Consider the following 22,842-nt stretch of genomic DNA (forward strand, 5'->3'; position numbering starts at 1 on the left):
TACGTAGTAGTATCGCGATACTTTGCGTGGCGATACTGTATCGATACAGGGACGCCAAGTATCGATATTTAATTATTCATAAAAAGAAATTATAATAATTTTGTATACGGAAGTTGCATTGTTCATTTCAATACCTGTAATAGTACAGTAGTCCACACACACATGTGCATTCGGTTAAGTTGGAATATGACTGTAATACAAACAGTTCAGTTTGTCAGGTACATGCAACACAGATTACAGTGTTTACATCTGTCTGCTTGAGAAAATACCATGTTCTGCAATACAAATGATTGAAGTGAGATGAACAGACTGAACTTTATTTGATTAGATAAAACATGTTGACAAAGTTTTACTTTGCAGTTGAAAAAGTAATAAATTAAATTTGAAAAAAATTAATTATAATATCGCAATATTAATATTGCAATACTCAGCGTATCGCAATATATTTAGTATTGCGATACTATCGTATTGTGACGCAAGTATCGCGATAGTATCGTATCGTGAGGTCTCTGGCGATTCCCACCCCTAGTGACTAGAATAACATATGAGTGACTACAATAACATATGAGTGACTACAATAACATACGAGTGACTACAATAACCTGTTTGTAGAAAGAACAAGCTCACACAAAGTACATTAAAAAATACTATTCATCTCTAAGGCGTACCACATAGTCAACAAGAGAGCTGTTAATCTCTCTCGCTGTATCACATGTACACGCATGCCCTGTACCGCACCACACACACATACTCACTCTCTCTCTCTCTCTCTCTCTCTCTCCCCTACCTCCTCTATGAACAGCCATGGATGGCAGGGTCCTCCCAGGATGGACGGCTTCTTGAGGCCGTGCTGGAAGATGGCCTTGAGGGCCGGACATAGAGTCCCTCTGGCTAGATCTGTCACCGCCTCTGTCACCGAGTCGTCACCTGCTAGCGAGTACTGCAGAGACACACACACACAGAGGGGAGAGATCAATATTCAGGATGCTCGAGGCGCATAGGGAATTGTCAAATGAGTGCCCTGCTGCAAGGATGTGCTCTGTCCAATGAATAAAACATGGTGTAAACCTTGCAATTCAGCAACATTTGGAAAAACAGATACCTCTTTGCTTCTTTCGTCGAGGATCTCCACAAACTTAGCTGGGAACCAACCTGAGGCAAAGACAAGGAAAGTTAAGAGTGAGTGAGTGAGTGAGTGAGTGAGTGAGTGAGTGAGTGGGTGAGTGAGTGAGTGAGTGAGTGAGTGAGTGAGTGAGTGAGTGAGTGAGTGAGTGAGTGAGTGAGTGAGTGAGTGTGTGTCGACTGAGGCTGTCTTGTTGTGGCAGTGGATGCGGTTAGTAATGAGTATTCACCTCTCAGGCCATTCAGTTCTCCTACCCAACAGTGCTCGTCTTTCTGTGAAATTATCTGAGAGAGGAGGAGGTGAACCAGGGAAGAGGAGAGAAGAGTGAGAGAGACAGAGAGACTGTCTGGTCAGTCACGCCAGGGAGATACTTTTTCCAGTAAATGTAATTAGTGTTCATAAAGATCAGAACTAGGAGTGTGAATCACCAGAGGCCCCACGTTATTATCACCATACTAGAGTCACAGTGTTGTAATATCATGATACAATATTATCTAGGGATGCACCGAATGGGAAATTCTTGGCCGAAACCGATACCGAAAATAGGAAACAGTTGGCCGAAAACCGAATGCCGAAAGGCCGAAAATGATTAATAGAATAGAATTTTTTTTACCAATGTTGTTTAGCTACGCGATTATGGAAAAATATATGATTATGGCAAAACTTAACTTAAATAATAAATAATCACTATTATGGGGCCATAAAACATTTATTCAGCACTTCTGAATGCATACAGTACATTAATTCCAAGTCAAGTGGTGGACATCTGTGCTCTACTGAGCGCACCTTTCTAGTCCGCAGATGAATGTGCTCTCTTGACTTTGGCACAGTAGACGCGCGACGTGTATTCTCGAGAATGATAATAATAATAATAATAATAATGCTCTTCAGATTATATTATCAACGACAGACAGCGTCAATGTGAGAAACACAATCCCCCTCCTCTTAAGTTAACCGCGACGGGCATATAGTAAATAAGGATATAAAGCATGTTAAAGACGTATTTATTGGACGCGTTGCGCGCTGAGTTTACATAGAAACAGCGCGCATGTAATGACTGAAGCCACGTTTTGATGACATCATCACAACAACACGCGTTAGGTTACAGGTTGTTTCTGTTTCGGTGATATATTTTTGGTGAAAAAACTCTTTCGGCCGAAATTTCGGTGCATCCCTAATATTATTACCATACTAGTCAGTGTTGTAATATCATGATACAATATTATCACCATACAAGAGTCACAGTGTTGTAATATCATGATACAATATTATCACCATACTCTAGTCAGTGTTGTAATATCATGATACGATATTATCACCATACAAGAGTCAGTGTGGTAATATCATGATACGATATTATCACCATACAAGAGTCAGTGTGGTAATATCATGATAGGATATTATCACCATACTAGAGTCAGTGTTGTTTTTGTTTGTTTTGTTTAACCTGTATTTACCCAGGGTAGGTTCGCTGAGCAGATGTTCTTTTTCAGGAGCGCCCTGCTTCACATTCACACAGTTCCATTCACACCTGGGAGCTGCCCAGTACAACCACAGTCTGACACCATTGGCCACTGAGCAACTGGAGTTGTAATACCACCATATTGCAATCTATTACCTTTTTTCAACTGCAAATTATGTCACCAATGGAAAACTTTGTTAACATTTGCATTGAAAATATATTATATTTTTATATATCCGTTTTATCTAATAAGATAAAAAAAACTGATAATAATCTATATACAAATATTGATACTTGGCGTCACTGTATTGATATATGATCGGCTGTAAAATGAGGTAGGACGACGAGGTATGACACTGCATCAGGTAGGAATAAAAGAAACAAACTAAATAAATAATAAATGTGTGTGTGTATGTGGAGGCCGTACGGTGATGATGTCATTCTTCCTAAAGCCCAGCTCGTCGTCATCGTGACGTTCGAAGTCCAGCAGGGCTTTGGCCCGTCTCCGTCGGTTACGGGACACCACCAGGAAGTTCTCGTGGTCCCGCTGGTGGCTCTCCATGGAGTAGTCTGGGGTCAGGTCCTGGAGGGGATGGAGAGAGGGGCAAGACTTGACTTGACATAGCGCTCTTCATGACACCCAGAGCGCTTCACACAGAGTCCATTATTCGTTCATACACAGTCATACCGGTGGTGGTAAGCTACAATTGCAGCCAGAGCTGCCCTGAGGCAGACTCACGGAAGAACAAGAGACGACAGAACAAGGTTATACAGGTTAAAAAAAAAAGTGTAAAGCTACCCATTTCAGGATAGACGTTTCCATCAGTGGTACAAGTTAACAAGGATTTACTCGGTCTCTAACGTCTTTCATTAGTCCGATTTGAATTCAGTGACCATTTCATGCAAAAAAAAAAAAAAAAGGTATTTGTAATGCGGCAGCTAGGGGTGTTGGAAAACATTTATTCACGTAAGAATCCTGATTCGATCTTCTACCGATTCAAAATCTATTCACAAATTAAAAAAATAAAGTCAGAGACAGAAAATAGTGCAGTTATACACAATGGCCTTCATGCACTGTTAAAAACATGAAAGAAACTTACAAAAATAAAATTTCTAAATAAGAATTGTGCAAAAGGAAGTACACCCAATGAAATAAAAAGGCATCCTATCTTGTTTCGCAGTCTTTTGTCCTCAATGTAAGAAAACCCATATTTAATTTAGACTACAGATGGAAATTAGCTTCTGCTAAATTTGGTGCAAACATGTTTTCATGTGACAATGATTAACACTTCCGGCGCCAACAGCAGAGGGGGCGCTGATGGCCCTTCAGCGCCAGTGCTTTATCCAATGTAGGATAGGACTTATTTGCGAGTGCTTAAAATATATCAAATATAATAGCAATATATCTAAATAACACGGTGATCGTCAGTGAGTTGCTTCCAGTCAACATGCACGAAACAGATCATTTTTTTCATACATACATTTCCGTTTTATATCGTGATGAATAAGAATATATTTCTAGAGCGTTCTGTCTCATCTCAATAAACTCCAGCAAATCGAGCTTCAAAGTATTTAGTTAGAAATCGTGCCATTTGTCGCTTGATTTATGAATCGTTTTCAAATAAACGCTACATTATCGATATTATATGTGTCATCATGGGCGAACAGAAGCAGGGTCTGAAAAATCGCTTCTCCGTACTTTGGCCGGCGCAAACCTCACACACACACACGCTCCGATGGCGGTGAAAGGAACATCAGATTAACCCAAGATTCGTAACATAAAGTCCTTACCTCACATCTGATGTCCTGCAAAAAGATTAATCCAATTCCTGATCGCCATTCCAAATATTGATCGCGTTTATTGATCCAACGTTATATGTCCAAAACACATCATCCACGCTGCTCTGAGTGTCCCCAGTCAATGTGTTATAACAATACTGCATGGCCGAGAAGGAAAACTCTTAAAAAAAAAAAAAAAAAAAAATCATATTTATTGGTTATTTGTTTCTTTATATCAGCATCCAGTTTCCACCACCGTGTTAAACTCTTCCTGTGTTGAGCGTGACATCATCGCTACGGCAGCTTACACGCTCAAAACGCAAACAAAACCCAGAGCGCACCAAGACTGCAGTGTGTACGCAAACTAGAGAGGGGAGAGAGAGGGGGGAAGTTCGCACCCAAGGATGGAGCGGAGCTGATTCGACCCCGAATGGCTAGTGAGAAAGCACCCTCAATGATAACGTCAGGCTGGATGGATGAAAAATGAAATAGCGAATAAAAGAAATATAGATTAAAACCCGGGATTTCTCGAGTTTGGCGCCCAGAGCATGGCGAGTTAACCCGACTTATCTCGGGTTTGGCCTCCAAAGGGTTCATGTAAATGCACATCGTCTATAAATAAAGAAAGAAAATTAAAAAGAAATGCAGACGGTGTCATATTTGCATTTATAAATGCTTGAATGAGTGTGTTACTGTCATGAAAATGCTGGCAGCAAACGCTACTGCACACGTGCTGCAAGGAAAAGTATGGGGAAAGTGTGTCCTTCAAAATAAAAGTGCAGCATAGAAAATTCTGTGTAGACTTCTTCCCTCAAACCTTTTTTTCCCTCCCTTCGCGACACACTCAAGATGGCCCCAGGTCACGACCCACCAGATGAGAACCACAGCTCCATAGGACTCAGTCACCAGGGGCGGGCTGAGAGTAACATGGGCGGGGCTGAGAGGACCAGGGGCGGGGCTGAGAGGACCAGGGGCGGGGCTGAGAGGACCAGGGGCGGGGCTGAGAGGACCAGGGGCGGGGCTGAGAGGACCAGGGGCGGGGCTGAGAGGACCAGGGGGCGAGGCTGAGAGGACCAAGGGCGGGGCTGAGAGGACCAAGGGCGGGGCTGAGAGGATCAGGGGCGGGGCTGAGAGGATCAGGGGCGGGGCTGAGAGGACCAGGGGCGGGGCTGAGAGGACCAAGGGCTGGGCTGAGAGGACCAAGGGTGGGGCTGAGAGGACCAAGGGCGGGGCTGAGAGGACCAAGGGCTGGGCTGAGAGGACCAGGGGCGAGGCTGAGAGGACCAGGGGTGGGGCAGATAATGCCAAGATGAGGAGCACATTCACGGCCAATGCTTTGTGCCAGTGGCCATCAGACTCCACAACCGGGGGCATGGACTGCTGGAGAACTAACGGCGGCAGAACTTGAGAACTGTTAGAAAGGTCAGACTCTTAATCATTAAACCCTGCATGCACTATAACGTATATTATGACCGATAGGGCATACAGAATGCCATCTGCACCTTTGTGTCTACCGTTATTCATATTTTATATTCAGATCATAATAATTTTTTTTGTTTTTTTCATTGCCTATATTTATCGTCTTCCTATTACTGTGCCCATACCTCCCCCGCGCTGCTATGACGCTTGAATTCCCCCCAAGGGGATCAACAAAGGAATATCTTATTTTTAATGTTTATTTTTGCCGCATTCACATGACTCACCGACACTGTATGACGAGCCACGTAGCCACAAAATTAATCCATGAAATCAGCCGTTTTGAGTCTGTGACTCACTCACACACACACACACACACACACACCTAGGTGAGTGAGTTAGTGTGCGGGTGAGTCAGCTTGTGGGTGAGTGTGTGTGTGTGTGTGTGTGTGTGAGTGAGTGAGTGAGTGAGTGAGTGAGTGAGTGAGTGAGTGAGTGAGTGAGTGAGTGAGTGAGTGAGTGAGTGAGTGAGTGAGTGAGTGAGTGAGTGAGTGAGTGAGTGAGTGAGTGAGTGAGTGAGTGAGTGAGTGAGTGAGTGAGTGAGTGAGTGAGTGAGTGTGTGTGTCAGTGTGTGTGTGAGTCAGTGAGAGTCAGTGTGTGTGTGAGTCAGTGAGAGTCAGTGTGCGGGTGAGTCAGTGAGAGTCAGTGTGAGTGAGTCAGTGCGAGTGAGTCAGTGCGAGTGAGTCAGTGCGAGTGAGTCAGTGCGAGTGAGTCAGTGCGAGTGAGTCAGTGCGGGTGAGTCAGTGCGGGTGAGTCAGTGTGTGAGTGAGTCAGTGTGTGAGTGAGTCAGTGCGAGTGAGTCAGTGCGAGTGAGTCAGTGCGAGTGAGTCAGTGTGAGTGAGTCAGTGTGAGTGAGTCAGTGCGGGTGAGTCAGTGCGAGTGAGTCAGTGCGAGTGAGTCAGTGCGAGTGAGTCAGTGCGAGTGAGTCAGTGCGAGTGAGTCAGTGCGAGTGAGTCAGTGTGAGTGAGTCCGTGTGAGTGAGTCAGTGCGGGTGAGTCAGTGCGAGTGAGTCAGTGTGAGTGAGTCAGTGCGAGTGAGTCAGTGCGAGTGAGTCAGTGCGAGTGAGTCAGTGCGAGTGAGTCAGTGCGAGTGAGTCAGTGTGTGTGTGGGTCAGTGTGACTCACTGTGCTGGCGTGGCGAGGGTCCAGACAGTGGAAGTGGTCCGCGGTGCTGGTTATCGCCTCCCGCAGCGCCGCCACCAGCTCCGTCTGCTTGATGTTCTTGGACTTGAGGGCGTCGGCCTCGTCCTCTCCGAACAGCAGGGAGCTCAGGGTGGACTTCCTACGCAGAGACTGTCTCCTCACCACCTGGACGACGCACACAAAGAAACGTCATTCTAACGAACGTTTACACAACGAGGAACTGAAATCGGTAGAGAATTAGTAGATCAAGATAATTGATATTAGATTAGATTCAAATGTATCGTCATCATACAGCACAAGTACAGTACGACGGAAATACGTTTGGCATCCAACCAGAGTGCAAATGTAACAGTGAAGTGCAATAGCAATATACAATGTACAGGTGATTCATTTGGGTATAAAATATATAAATGAGTACTACCGAGTGTAGTGCTATGCAGGTGTTTGTACAGAGTTGTAATGTACAGTTATACATTGGCTATGTCCAATATCTCCAATATAGCCGTCTGGATGGATAGGCAGCACTCCAGGTTAGGGAAACATGTTTTTTCTTTTTTGCATTTTGGCTGAACTGCCCCTTTAAAATCATATTTTCAGAAAGCAGGTGGAACGATCTGCCAGTGAGATGAAAGAGTGTTACTAGTTGCAATCCAACTGAACTTGCGCTCGGAACGCTTACATTTCTTGAAACAATCTTTGAACAAGCGGAATGATCTCACCTAGCTGGTGGAATTGTTCTCATTAAGAAAATTTGGAAAATCCGAGATTAAATGATTCGTTAAGACGGATAATCTTTTGCAGTGTATTTACTACACAGTAAATAACACATTCTTAGTCAGCGACAGTAGCCTGACATGGAGCATGTAATCCTGTGTAAAGACCCTGTACTCCACTCTGCTGCTCACATAGCTCCACACTGTACTACACTCTGCTGCTCACATAGATCCACTGTACTACACTCTGCTGTTCACATAGATCCACTGTACTACACTCTGCTGCTCACATAGCTCCACACTGTACTACACTCTGCTGCTCACATAGATCCACTGTACTACACTCTGCTGCTCACATAGATCCACACTGTACTACACTCTGCTGCTCACATAGCTCCACACTGTACTACACTCTGCTGCTCACATAGATCCACACTGTACTACACTCTGCTGTTCACATAGATCCACTGTACTACACTCTGCTGTTCACATAGATCCACTGTACTACACTCTGCTGTTCACATAGATCCACTGTACTACACTCTGCTGCTCACATAGATCCACTGTACTACACTCTGCTGTTCACATAGATCCACACTGTACTACACTCTGCTGCTCACATAGATCCACTGTACTACACTCTGCTGTTCACATAGCTCCACTGTACTACACTCTGCTGTTCACATAGATCCACACTGTACTACACTCTGCTGCTCACATAGCTCCACTGTACTACACTCTGCTGTTCACATAGATCCACACTGTACTACACTCTGCTGTTCACATAGATCCACTGTACTACACTCTGCTGTTCACATAGATCCACACTGTACTACACTCTGCTGCTCACATAGATCCACTGTACTACACTCTGCTGTTCACATAACTCCACACTGTACTACACTCTGCTGTTCACATAGATCCACTGTACTACACTCTGCTGTTCACATAGATCCACACTGTACTACACTCTGCTGCTCACATAGATCCACTGTACTACACTCTGCTGTTCACATAGATCCACTGTACTACACTCTGCTGTTCACATAGATCCACACTGTACTACACTCTGCTGCTCACATAGCTCCACTGTACTACACTCTGCTGTTCACATAGATCCACACTGTACTACACTCTGCTGTTCACATAGATCCACTGTACTACACTCTGCTGTTCACATAGATCCACACTGTACTACACTCTGCTGCTCACATAGATCCACTGTACTACACTCTGCTGTTCACATAACTCCACACTGTACTACACTCTGCTGTTCACATAGATCCACTGTACTACACTCTGCTGCTCACATAGATCCACTGTACTACACTCTGCTGCTCACATAGCTCCACACTGTACTACACTCTGCTGCTCACATAGCTCCACACTGTACTACACTCTGCTGCTCACATAGATCCACACTGTACTAGACTCTGCTGCTCACATAGATCCACTGTACTACACTCTGCTGTTCACATAGATCCACACTGTACTACACTCTGCTGTTCACATAGATCCACACTGTACTACACTCTGCTGTTCACATAGATCCACTGTACTACACTCTGCTGTTCGTTACGTTGGCATTTAAATCTTAATTAATGGGTTCGAACCTCCACTTATTTAAATGTTTTGTTTATTTATTTTACATGAAGAATATATATCAGAATGTGATATATATCAGAATATCACAGTACTATGTTGTATTTACAATAATTTGAAAGTCACAAAAGTCAATCGGCGTCTTCAAATATGATGCCTAAAGGGCGGTTAATTTAGCGCCCCAAGCAGAGTCAGTGTGTTAGGGAGTGGGGACTGACATGATGGTGACAATGATGAATGCAATTAAAATGAATGCAGCAATCAAATGTTGAAATGTATTTAAAAAAAAAAAGCTTATTACAATACTATCCAAATGTGCACTGGGTAAAATGTATACGTTCACACTAGGGCTGACCCCTATTAGTCGATTAGTCAACTAATGGGTCGAAAGGAGCCATAGTCGACTGGCCAACCTCTTAGTGGAATATATAAAAATAAAAAAAGATATTTATAATTTTCATCACTTTCCAAAAGAAAAGAGGCCTAGAAGCGTGGCTAACGCTAATGGCACGCATACCAGAGGCTAACTGCCTACGAAAACAGGCACAGAGGCACTGAAAGAGGATTTCACCCATCTAATGAACACACTAGACTAGACAAATATCAAGATGTATCCATCAGTGGAGCAATTGCATGCTTTTGCAGAGGACAAGAAGCCTTAAATCGACTCCTTCAGACATTAAGCACCCCCCACAGCCCAAATGGAATGATAAAAAAATGAATAAAAAATATTATATTTTTTTTTATTATACTTTAAAAAAAATTTAGTCGACCAATAGTAGACTAACGGCAAATTTTGGCCAATCATAGTCGACCATCCAAATCCTTAGTCGGGGACAGCCCTAGTTCACACTAATGAAACAAATCGTCTATTGGCTGAGCGCGTGGCATTCGTGTGACATCAAGTCCAGAATCACGTCAACCAGGAAATAACTAACGCTAATGGTTGTTGTGGTCAATCGAAAATCCCCCTATAATAAAGATACATTCAGTGCTGGATCTAACTAAATGGATTTATGGAAACACATTTATGGAAAGTTCGAGTCAGGATCACAAAGCTTCTGGAAGGGTTAGCGTGACACGCGACAGCTCTTCCAATTCGTATGCGATGTTCTACACTCTACAGGCAGCAACTAAAGTGAGTCTCAGCCTCTGCGTTATGATATTATTAGGGCTGTCTCCGACTAAGGACTTGGATAGTCGACTATGATTGGACGAAATTTGCCGATTCTACTATTGGTCAACTAAAAAAAATATATATAATATTTTTTCTTTTCTTTTTTTTATCATTCCATTTGGGCTGTGGGGGTGCTTAATGTCTGAAGGAGTCGACTGAAGGCTTCTTGTCCTCTGTAAAAGCATGCAATTGCTCCACTGATGGATACATCTTGATATTTGTCTAGTCTAGTGTGTTCATTAGATGGGTGAAATCCTCTTTCAGTGCCTCTGTGCCTGTTTTCTTAGGCAGTTAGCCTCTGGTATGCGTGCCATAAGCGTTAGCCACGCTTCTAGGCCTCTTTTCTTTTGGAAAGAATGATACATTTTTTTTTTTTGTATTCGACTAAGAGGTTGGCAGTCGACTACGGCTCCTCCTTTTAATCGACTAATAGGGGTCAGCCCTAGATATTATGATATGAAAATAGTGCTGTCAGACCCAGATATGGGTTGTCTTTTCCCTTTATTTCCTTCGGTGCTTCGTTTACATGTAAACAATTCACAACAATGACCCCACACACCCCTACAGGGATTTGGTTTACAAACATGTCACCTTTTTCCACCTCTTATCAGTTTGCAGGTCTGGTTATGTACTGTAGTTACTGAAACTGAGTGAATATGGCACAGCCCCACCTAGAATATTTTTCACCAGCCACCACTGGAAAGCAGAGTATATAGCCCAGGGCCAGGCATATGCATGAGGCCATACACACTGGCCACAGGCGTCCAGAGAACCTGCACTCTTACCAAAACAACTCCCATTTCATAACATCACTGGTGTAAACTCCCCCCTTACTGACTGCATGATGTCTCTGACCTTGTTGAGGTTGGGGGTGTTGAGCGTGCCGTTGTGGAGCTGCGCCTGCTCGTTGAGGATGTAGGCCTGGTGCTTGTGCCGGTGGGCGTCCAGCGTGTCCTGGGACAGTGTTCCCGCCAGCCTCATGGCCTCCCCCAGCACCGCCGGCCCGTCTCTCAGCTGGCTGGGCAGGTCCGACAGCGTGTTGAAGATAGATGCCGAGTTCTCCGACGACACCAGCTCCTCTTCCTGGGGGGGAGGGGAGAGAGAGAGAGAGGGGGGATGGGAGGGATAGAGAGAGGGAGAGAGAGGATGGGTGGGATAGAGAGAGAGGGTGGGGAGGGATAGAGAAAGAGGATGGGAGGGATAGAGAGGTTGGGGAGGAATAGGGAGAGATAGAGATGATGGGAAGAGAGAGGATGGGGAGGGATAGAGAGAGGATGGAAATGGGAGGGATAGAGAGAGGGTGGGGAGGGATAGAGAGAGGGTGGGGGGATAGAGAGAGATGATGTGGATAGAAAGAGAGGATGGGAGAGGGATAGAGAGAGGATGGGGAGAGATAGGATGGGGAGGGATAGAGAGGATGGGGAGAGATAGGATGGGGAGGGATAGAGAGAGGGTGGGGGGGATAGAGAGATGATGGGGATAGAAAGAGAGGATGGGAGAGGGATAGAGAGAGGATGGGGATAGAGGATGGGAGGGATAGAGAGGATGGGGAGAGAGAGGATGGGGAGAGAGAGAGGATGGCGAGGGAGAGAGAGAACAATGATGGAGAAGGGTAGAGAGAGGACAATGATGGAGAAGGGTAGAGAGAGAACAATGATGGAGAAGGGTAGAGAGAGGGAGTGGAGAGGTCTATTCAATATGGGCTAGTGTTGCACGGTATACCGATACTAGAAAGGTATCGCAATACCCGGTCCTCTATTTTAAGAATTACAGTGTTTTTATAAGAGCTGTATCGATGTGCGACAGCAGAGCTCTGCTTCCACTGCCTGCAGTGAGTGTGCCAACCGTTTTTTTTTTTTCAGATTTCATGGTGACAGAACGAGAGGCATGGCTGCAAGTACAAGTGCTCTTGCCAACCGGGTAGTTGATAAAGACAATGGCATTAAAATATGGCATTATTTTTCCTACATAGCTGCCAGTCAGGGCAAGCCCACAGACGACACAAAGCATGTCTATAAAAGATGCTTTAAAACCCTCACAGACTAAGGGAGTCCAACTTGGCAAAGCCTCTCGCCAACAGCTAATGGGACACAATTTATTTATTGTAGGATTGGGGTAGCGTTTTCTTAGAAGATAAACCATTACAACAATTATATAGGTCTAAGTTCACTTGGACCTTAAGCCGAGAGTGTCGATATGAAAAGAGAATGTCCCGCGAGCGCGTGGCGGTGCTGGTACCTTGATCTTGAGCATGCCCAGTGTGACCTGGAAGAGCACCAGGGAGCCCTGGTAGAACAGCAGGTCCCAGATCCTCAGCAGCAGGCGGATGTCCACCACGCTGGCGAACGACGTTAGGAACCAGTGCAGCGTGATCAGAGACAGCTCTGGAGGGAGGGAGACGCAGAGAAAAGAGGAGGCAGGGAAAATGGAAAGAGGGAGAGAAAAGAGAGGGACAGAAAAGGGAAAGAGGGAGAGAAAAGAGGGGGAGAGAAAAGAGGGAGACAGGGAAAAGAGGGGGAGAGAAAATGGAAAGAGGGAGATAAAAGGGAAAGAGAGGGAGAGAAAAGAGGACAGAGAGAGAGGGAGATAAAGGGAAAAGAGAGGGCGAGAAAAGGGGATAGAGAGAGAGGGAGAAAAATGGAAAAGAGGGAGAGAAAAGGGAAATAGGGAGATAAAAGAGGGGGAGAGAAATGAGAGGGAGAGAAAAGGGGATAGACAGAGGGAGAGAAAGGAAAAAGAGAGGGAGAGAAACGGGAAAGAGGGGGAGAAAAGAGAGTGAGAGAAAGGGAAAAGAGAGGGAGAGAAAAGGGAAAGAGGGATGGGGTTCCATGTAGGACATTAGATGGGAACTAAAGAAATAATGTATCATCAATGGTTGCTATGTATAAGAGACTGCAGAATTTCCTTTCAATGCCTTTTGTTAACACCCCCCTCCCCCATGTATCCTCCTTTCCTCTCCCCTCACCTGGTCATCCCTCCCCCACCCACTTCTTCCCAGATAGCTTAAAAGATAAACCCACAGAATGAGGGGGGTGCTTTTGAAATTGATTGAATTGATTGAAAACTTTATTAACAGATTGCAGAATGGGTACAATACAGTACAGCTCAATACACACAATTGTTAAGGGGATGCAGACGAGAGAAATACTTTCCTCTTGTTTACATCAGGGTCCCCCATTCTCCTGGCCAGAGAAAGTAAAGTCCTCTACTGAACTCCTAACCTAAATTGTATTTGATTTGCCATGTTTTAACAATACATTTGTATCAACCATGAAGATTTGACCACGTACATGATTAACCTCTCCGGTTCCACCACAAGACCAAATATCTCCAGTATTTCTCTATAGTGGGACAATAATCACGACTGGATTAGTTTGACAAAGAAAATCTTACATCCAAGTGTCAAATCTCAGCGTCCATCATGAATATCAATTGGCTAGTAAAAGGAACGTAATGAACGCTAGTTTGTTACCATTCTGTTAATTTTACTCGTTCACAAACATCTACATATAATGTTGTATTTCCCCCCCTTCCCCCCTCTCTTTCTTTCCATTTATCTAGGATGGTATTGGATGGATAATTCAACCCCCCCCCCCCCCCCCCCCTCGCCTTACCGATGTCGTGCTCCTGCAGGAGGCGGTCGAGGGCGGGCAGGTACTGGACAATGAGCTGCCGGAGGACCCTCTGGTCTGTCTGGACGCCCAGCAGGGTGCAGGAGAAGTAGGAGGGGGGCAAGAGGTCCTCGATCAGGGCACACATCATCCACAGCGCATCCTCCTCCTCCAGGAAGAGCAGAAGACAGGAGACCACCTGGAGGAGGAGGAGGAGAGGAGGAAAGAGGTGAAGAGGAGGTTAGAGAGAGGCGAGTATTTTCAAGATGTGTAGGAAGTGAGTGTGTGACTGTAAGTGTGTGTAAGCCATTGGACAAGTGACCACGTCCGGTTTGGCCGGGTCCTGAGCGGACCAGTCACCTCTGATGGTGAGAATGATTGACCACCTTTGTAGCCAATGAAATTCTGGAGCCAGGCGTGTCCCATGCGAGGGTTAATTGCAACGAGAAAGCCAAAGAAGAAACCGGAAAAGTTCTTTGTTGTGACTAGCGCCTCGGAATCAATGGCAGTGGACGGCCATTTTGGATAATCATGCCGAATTAACGCCAGTACACGCATTACAAAAACCTTTGTAAAACAGAAGTTTTCCGTGGGATTGTTATCAACTTTGGACCTGTACTACATAAGACTTCAGGCTATGGAACCGCTCCTACCACTCAGCTGGAACTTAAAAACAGGCATCTTGCAACAAGTAAACAGAAATGTGAGTAAACCAAACTTTTACTTCAGTGTGTTCAAGCCTCTGTAATTCTATTTCCTTAGCACTCAGTGATTCTTGTGGAAGAAAGTTCAGAATGTTTCCTTTCAAAAGAGACCAGCCTCATGCATGTGCTGTAAGTATAAAGTATAATAAATCACAAATTACTTTGGGTATGCCATCGTCAGGCATGTTGTGCAAAACTAGCCCCAAAGGGGCACACCCCCCCCCCCCCCCAAAATTATAATAACTTACAAGTACACCTGCCATATATTATTATGGGGGTGTACTTGTTTTAAATGGTTTCTAAATTAAACTGCATGACAAGGTCTACGGATTATCTTGAATAACCTGTGTCATGTTTTCTGGAAAGAGACATTGCTGTTGAGTTTTTCAATTAATTTTTCAAACCCGAGTGCCGTTCAGCTCCATTGTACGTCAGTAGGGCTCGACATTAACACCCGCCAAATGCGGGTAGAATTCGGCAGTGGCGGGTAACTCAGTCACTCTACCCGCCAAAGTGGAATGAAAAAAAAATCATTGTCGTTTACAAAAGGCATCTGCAATAATTACGTCAATCCAGGTGATATTACATAATACTACAACTCCCACGAGGACTCATTCCATTGGCCCATCCACTTTTCCCTGTCGCGTGCGTCGTGTTGCCTCCGTGTGACAGCTGAACGAATGCGGTTAACGTTAATAGCTCACATTAGACTAGGAGGACCCGTTAGCTCAACTGGTTAGTGCGACCGACTCATCCATAGTTTACACTAGCAAGACAGTTAACCGGCCCGTTACAATGTTCCGCAACGTTCACGCAATCGCAATCGACTATTTGTGGATGTGCGAGTAAGTATTAAACAAACGAACATGTATTATGTAACGTGTATTATTAACACTTTGGCGTCCGCAGTCTTGCGGCGATTTATGCCTCAGAGGACAGCGGTTTGTTTACAAACCTATGTACTTTCTAAGAGATATATATATCATTTATAGTATTGCTATCTGTCCATTCTCATTGTCACTTGAGTGCATAAACTGTGCCTTCATAATGGCTTAAAGAAAATAAAAATCCATCGGTTGGTTGTCATTTTATAGCGTCGTGAATATAAGGTTTATCGCGCTTTTCGTCTAGGCTTTTTTCCAGGAAGCTATTTATAGGGCTAAACGTTGGCGCCGTTATATCAAACGCCATTTCTGCTGTATATATACGAATGAAATAAAACAAACTGCGTAGCATCCGGACTATTACAGAGCATCTATGGATGAAATGGGGGCGGCGGGGAACGCCGATTAGTATTATTGATTAGCAATATAGTGTGCGTTCAGCCATGTTCACTGATCATCACGTTAGGTTTTAAAACAATGTCCAATCCAGCTGTAATTTGGGGGAATAGTGTCCTACCGTCAGGCCATGTGATCGCCGGCAGCATTTCGTCATTAGTCATCGGATTCGGGTAGATCGATATGTCCATTGGCTAATCATAAATCCCATTATTCCAGGCTGAAAAATACCTTCGGTAACGGGATCAAAGATGGAGGGTCTTCGTTTGGAATCGAGGCTCATATGATCCGCCCACAGGACTGTAATTTTTTTTTTTAAATCCCCTCAATGATACTGCAGTGGAGCGATGGCGCCCCTAAGCGGATCTGGCCGGTAGTGCATGTTTCGAAAATCAAATATGTGGGTAGGTAATGGATCTCTATAGCGGACGTTAATAGCGTTATAAATATGGAATAAAACAATAACAACTTGCCACGAGTATATACGTGGCTCTGGTCCACAACGCATGGCACCGAAACACGTATATACTCGTGGACGGACGGCATAGTGTTAAACTAATATTACGGTGTTTGTTAGCTAGCTAGCCACATTCATTTAACATTAAGAACGAAGCATAAGGGCTCGAGTCGAGACTAACAGCCCCGTCGTCCCAGGGACGATATGTATTTGGTACGAACAGAAATCCTCCCCGGGATGCAAGCGGAGATGTCAATTGAGCAGACTGTATGTATCTTAGTTGACAGTGGCACGGGACACTATACAAATTCCCGTGGTACTGTACTGGCCACCCTCTCAGTCAAGAAAGCACACGCAATATGCTGCACATTATCACTGTGCGCGGTCTCGAGCCACTGTTGGCCGCTTAGTTGATTATCTCTCAGCACCATGGACAGCTGCCCCTCTCTCTCTCTCTCTCCCCCCCCCCCCCCCCCCACACACACACATACACACTGAATAGAGGACTAGACATCAAAGCAAATATTGGTAACAATATATCACAGTGCTCTACAATTTAATTAATTAAGTTTGTACTTAGTTTTTGTAATTACATACTCATTGTTACACAGTGTACTTACCGCATTACACTTCCTTAACATTAACAATAACCCTAACTATATTCCTAATCCTAACCCTGACCTTATTCCTAGGTATTGAGTCAATTCAATGCAGTAAGTACATTGCAACAATGACTAAGTACAATACTTGTTATACTGTCATTATACAAATAGCTACACAGGAACAGAGAATGTAAAGTGTGACTGTCTGGGTGGGTGGGATGTTCGAGTGGGGACAGATGTTATTGGATTAGATGTTATTTTATCACACACCACACTGACACTTTTTGGGTGGGGGCGCGAGTGTGGGGATTTTTGGCTGGTGAAAATGCTGAGTGGCTAGTGACTTTGGAAAACCACTAGCCACAGTCACGTCAGACATCTCCGTGTCGATGTCTCCAAAACTCTGGATAAGAGAAAAAATATTTTAGTTATTTTTTTTATATATTTTAGGTGAACTGCCCCTTTAACAATGAACATAATGGACATAATAAAGAAGTTCAGAATTATGTGTTTTTACACCCCCAAAAAAGTGCCAGGTAGAGTAATCGCGTGCGTGTGAGCGTTCTCACCATGCCTGTGCCCTGGCAGTAACCTATGTCTGGGTAGAGCCAGGCCAGGCCTCTCAGTACACGTCTCAGCCTGGGCACACCCACGCTGGCCATGGTGTTGAAGCAGGCGTTGGTGGGCATGGTCCTCAGCAGGTCCTTCTCTATCTGGGGAGAGAGCAGCGCAGGAGCAGAGGAGGTCATTAGGAGGAAACTATACTCTAGCACAGCGGTTCTCAAACTACGGCCACGACCCAAAGTGGGGTCGCGCATTGGCAAGAGAAAGTCGAAGGTTGTGGTATAAAAAGGTTTGAGAACCGCTGCTCTAGCAGAAGGCCGATCATTTAATGAAATCTTTGTTTTAACTTATTGTCTATGTCAACATAGCCCTAGGAAAAGACCAAAAGCAACAATTTTCCTACTTACAAGTATGGTGACTATGGTCCATCTAGCAAACACCAGATTATAACTCTTATCCAGAAATCATAGAACTCCATTGTTGTTAAAATAGGTTTAAAACAAGTCACAGAGCCACACTGTTGCTTTGCTCAGTATAGTTCATCGTTGTGATGAACATAGTCATTGTATTTTTTCCTGAAATCCAGTGTAATGCACAATACACAAGCTCAGGGATTACACTGTTCTGTTAAATATAAATAATAATACTAAATGCAATTTATAAAGCACTTTTCTAAATCTCAAAGTCTAAGGGACTAAACTAAACTAAGGGGCGGGGGTTGGATGGATGGGGGGCTAGAAGGATTGGAAAACTGTGAGGGAATGTAATAATGTATTACACTGGATTTCTCCAGACCCATTTTGGCAGAGCACAGGGTGTGGCCAGTATTATGCATAATCCAACTACCAGCTCATTTTAATTACCTCATTATGTATCATCCAACTACCAGCAGATTATCATGACCTCATTATGTATCATCCAACTACCAGCAGATTATCATGACCTCATTGTGTATCATCTAACTACCAGCTCATTTTAATTACCTCATTATGTATCATCCAACCACCAGCAGATTATCATGACCTCATTATGTATCATCTAACTACCAGCAGATTATCATGACCTCATTATGTATCATCCAACTACCAGCAGATTATCATGACCTCATTATGCATCATCCAACTACCAGCAGATTATCATGACCTCATTATGTATCATCCAACTACCAGGAGATTATAGTGACTTTATTATGTATCATCCAACTACCAGCAGATTATCATGACCTCATTATGTATCATCCAACTACCAGCAGAAAATCATTTAAATTAATCAAGGCTTACAGAGATTTAAAGCGTTAAGTCTGACTTTAATGGGGCCAGGTCAGCACTCCCCTCTTCCACCCATCTCCCTCCGTCGCTGTTGGAGACAGACTACATCTATTGCTTTTCCATTCTATAGCCACCATTCAAAGTATCTGGATGTGTGTGTGCTAGGACGCGTCTCTACTTTCCGTAGCTGCATTTCTGCAGACCCCTCTCTGATTGGTTGAGCAAAAGGCGGACGTAATGTTATCATATCAAGAAGATAAAAAGAAATGTACTACCAGATTCGCGTATAACGTTATTTCGCGTGACTTCGCGGTTTATTCATAACGTTATGCACATTTCACAACACAGCCAGCTGTCAGAAACTGTACATTGTTCAGAAAGTATCAGATACTTCTATTGACCAAGGAATTAGTTATTATTAGTAAGACACAACATTTCAATCAAACATATAATAACATGCGTTTCATCATACCAACTGATCCTGGTGTGACAATACCTAACATTTAGATTAACCCAGTTAATGCCTTAACTAGACAGTTACAATGTAACATTTAGATTAACACAGTTAATGCCTAACTAGACAGTTAGAAGAAAGCCGGTCCAGCACTCTCAGATTCAAAGTTTTAATTGCAGCCTGGAACATACATGTTTCAGAACCAATGTGTAACTAGACAGTTACAATATAACATGAGTCTGGTGGTCAATGTCACTTCCGATTGCTACGACACATCTCTACTGCTTGTGACAGGCTGTGGTGCGTTCCAGACATTACTCCTGTTGGGAAACTATAGCGATCAGAGAGGGGCTTCGCTCAACCAATCAGAGAGGGGTCTGCAGAAATGGCCTCAACCAATCAGAGAGGGGTCTGCAGAAATGCAGCTACGGAAAGTAGAGACGCTGCTAGGACGTGTGGAGGCGGGGGTAAGCTGCAATGGATGACTGTGTGTGTGTGTGTGTGTGTGTGTGTGTGTGTGTGTGTGTGTGTGTGTGTGTACTTGTTTGGCGGTGGTGGTGTCCTCGTTGGAGCTGTTCTTGATGATTTCCCTGTAGGAGATCTCCGAGGTTCTCTTCTTCTGCAGCGCTCCAGCCAGACGCATCCACAACTTTCAAATTAAATAAAAAAAACATTATTGGAGAAATCAAAGAAAAATATACAAACTTGGAAGAACCCAGGGGTCAAATGGAGAAAACTAGTTTTTGAATAATTTCAAATAGCAGGTAAACTGGTCCCATGTCTGTCTGGTTGTTTCCTTTGTATCCTAACAGCTAGCACCCGACAGCTCGCCCTGTACAGTACAGTCATTGCAGAAAACATTGGGAAAACAGCACAATAATTTGAACACAATACGTCTGTCTTCCTGCACAGGTGGGCGTTACCCCCACACATGTTCTTCTCCTCTCAGCTGTAGGCATGGGGAAGGCGAAATCGCCTGCTTCCACTTAACCGTTTCCATAGAAACCCATCTGGGACACACCTCAAACCAATGAATGTCGAAAAGGTGATTTTAGCCATGGATGCCGACAGTACCTTCCACTTGAGGAATAACTCTCAGGGGTTGGTAGCAGAAGATACAGTATTGGCAACAACAGGCCAAGTCACTCAACATTTACGTTAACATTTACATTGACATTTCTGTTTCTGTCATAATAATAATGGATTCAATTTGTACCGCGCTCTATATTCGTGAGAAATTCAGAGTGCTACAGGAGATATAGACCAAAGTTAAATGAATAAAAACAATTATAAAGACTAACAACCAGTGAAATGGAAGAACCTAAGAGTAAAATAAAATAAAAATAGTAAAATGAATAGAAGTAAAAATAAAGGTAAAAGAAAATTCAGGCAAAAGCCTTGTTAAAAAGAAATGTTTTTAGGCCCTTTTTAAAAACCTCGACGGATTGTGGTGCTCTCAGGTGGATGGGGAGAGCATTCCAAAGTCTGGGTGCGGCAGAGCAGAAGGCGCGATCGCCCATGGAGTGCAGCTTAGTCCTGGGGGCTTTGAGGAGGTAGGCTGTGCCGGAGCGGAGGGAACGTGAGGAAGACTGGGGGGTGAGGAGTTCCTTGAGATAGGCAGGGGTACCACCGTGTACGCACTGGTGAGTGAGGAGGGACACCTTGTACTCAATTCTGTGTTCCACGGGGAGCCAGTGAAGGGATCTGAGGATGGGGGTGATGTGATCATATTTGCGCACCCTCATCAGGATCCTAGCAGCGACATTCTGGATGGTTTGCAGTTTTTAATGCTTTTACTAGGGATCCCGATGAGGAGTGCATTGAAATAGTCCAGCCTGGAGGAAACAAAAGCGTGGACGAGTTTCTCGGAATCTGCCAGGGTGAGTGAGGGGTGGAGTTTAGTGATGTTTCGGAGGTGAAAGAAAGAGGTCTTGCAGAGGTGTTTGATGTGTGTATCATATGTGAGGTGGGGGTCCATTTTCACACCAAGTTGGTGACAAGGGTGGAAAGGGGAATGTCCTGACCGGAGAAGGAGATGGTGGTGATGGTGGTTGACCGGACCTGGTGTGGGGTACCGATCAGCATGGCTTGTGTTTTGGAACTGTTGACCTGGAGAAACCTGTGGTTCATCCACGCCTTAGTCTCCTCCAGGCAAGCGGTCAGTGTGGGGGGTGATGAAGGTGATGATGGTGTGATCCGGATATATAACTGGGTGTCGTCAATTTACACAAGGCTATTTAAACATGTCTATCTGCATCTCCCTCCTAGTTACACACATGCATTTCTTCAGAGAGGTCAGAGGTCAGTGCAGCACCCCTGGAACAGTTTATTGGAGGTTCAGTGTCTTGCTCAATGAATATATATGTAATACCAGCCACCCTGCGGTGTCTAGCTTGCTCGTTTCCGCACCCTCCTGTCGGTTCGGGGGGGATCGAACTAGCGACATTTTGGTCAGCCTTTTCTACCTCTACACCATCCTGCCACCGGAGAAAGCAGCCTCTCGCTGTCGCGATGATGCAACATCAGGAAGCAGGGCTGAGAAAAACACATGGTTTCTTGTACTACTTTAAAAGCCCACTAAACTACACTCTGTCTCACAGCTGTTTGTGTTTTAGTGTCTGAGTGCAGAGTGAGACAAGACCAAATTAAGACCTGGAACAGACTCCTCGTGACGGCTGAAAGCCTCCGGAGGACCTCGCACAAAAAACACTTCCGACTCCTGTCAAGTCGTTGTGTCCTGCTGTACCAAGGGGTCCTTCAGCACAGATCTATTCTCCACTACCACTTTCCACGGCTCCCAGCGCCCCGCCGCCCCAGGCGCAGTCTTCCTCCCTGCTAGCGATGGGCGATACGGGGAAGGAGAGAAACACCCTCCATATTCAGAAGGACTTTTCATTCATCACCATATCTGCTTAGTGTAGGTAGGTGTTGATATTGGGACTGCATGGTAATGAGTGGTGGGATACAGTAGCAAACAGACTGGACGTATCAACTGACTTTCGCAAATATTTCAGAAATTATTTTGTGAGAAATCTGAGATAATATTAGCCTTTTTATTGGTGAATTGAACAACAATTCAGTTATCCATCATAATTTGCAAAAGATATATATACAATATATACCTGTATCAGGCCTGTACACTGCGATGATATGATCGCAAATTGCCCCCTAATTTGGTCCGTGCGAGTTTAAAATAATATCTGGGGCAAGCTTGCGAGTGGTGATTTCAACCCTTCATTCGCATTTCACTCTTAAATTAATCCATACAAATTGTAGTAAAACATTAGCCTACAACCAGGGCTGTACAGTGCAATATAATGTTGCGGTTGTAATTTCATTAGACAGACCAGCGCGGACCTTTAATAACATGCAATTTAATTGACACGAGCAATGAGCTAACGGTAGCTGCTAACCAAGGTTACCATTAG

At 44.4% G+C, this 22,842-nt stretch overlaps 1 protein-coding gene across 1 annotated transcript in view; it reads right to left on the bottom strand.

Moving 5' to 3' along the window:
• The window catches only part of sgsm3 (small G protein signaling modulator 3), a 57,945-nt gene that overhangs the window by 13,985 nt on the left and 21,118 nt on the right, over positions 1-22,842 (bottom strand). The window contains exons 6-15 of the mRNA XM_084328807.1: positions 19,956-20,063; positions 17,698-17,841; positions 14,089-14,284; positions 12,713-12,858; positions 11,330-11,557; positions 6,965-7,147; positions 3,013-3,168; positions 1,353-1,407; positions 1,103-1,152; positions 788-940 (exon numbers count right to left, since the gene is read on the bottom strand). Of these exons, the coding sequence (XP_084184933.1) occupies positions 788-940; positions 1,103-1,152; positions 1,353-1,407; positions 3,013-3,168; positions 6,965-7,147; positions 11,330-11,557; positions 12,713-12,858; positions 14,089-14,284; positions 17,698-17,841; positions 19,956-20,063 (1,419 nt within the window). The remainder of the gene's footprint in view (positions 1-787; positions 941-1,102; positions 1,153-1,352; positions 1,408-3,012; positions 3,169-6,964; positions 7,148-11,329; positions 11,558-12,712; positions 12,859-14,088; positions 14,285-17,697; positions 17,842-19,955; positions 20,064-22,842) is intronic.

Source organism: Notolepis coatsorum (assembly GCF_963971535.1).
Source record: "Notolepis coatsorum genome assembly, chromosome: 14".
Taxonomy (NCBI): domain Eukaryota; kingdom Metazoa; phylum Chordata; class Actinopteri; order Aulopiformes; family Paralepididae; genus Notolepis; species Notolepis coatsorum.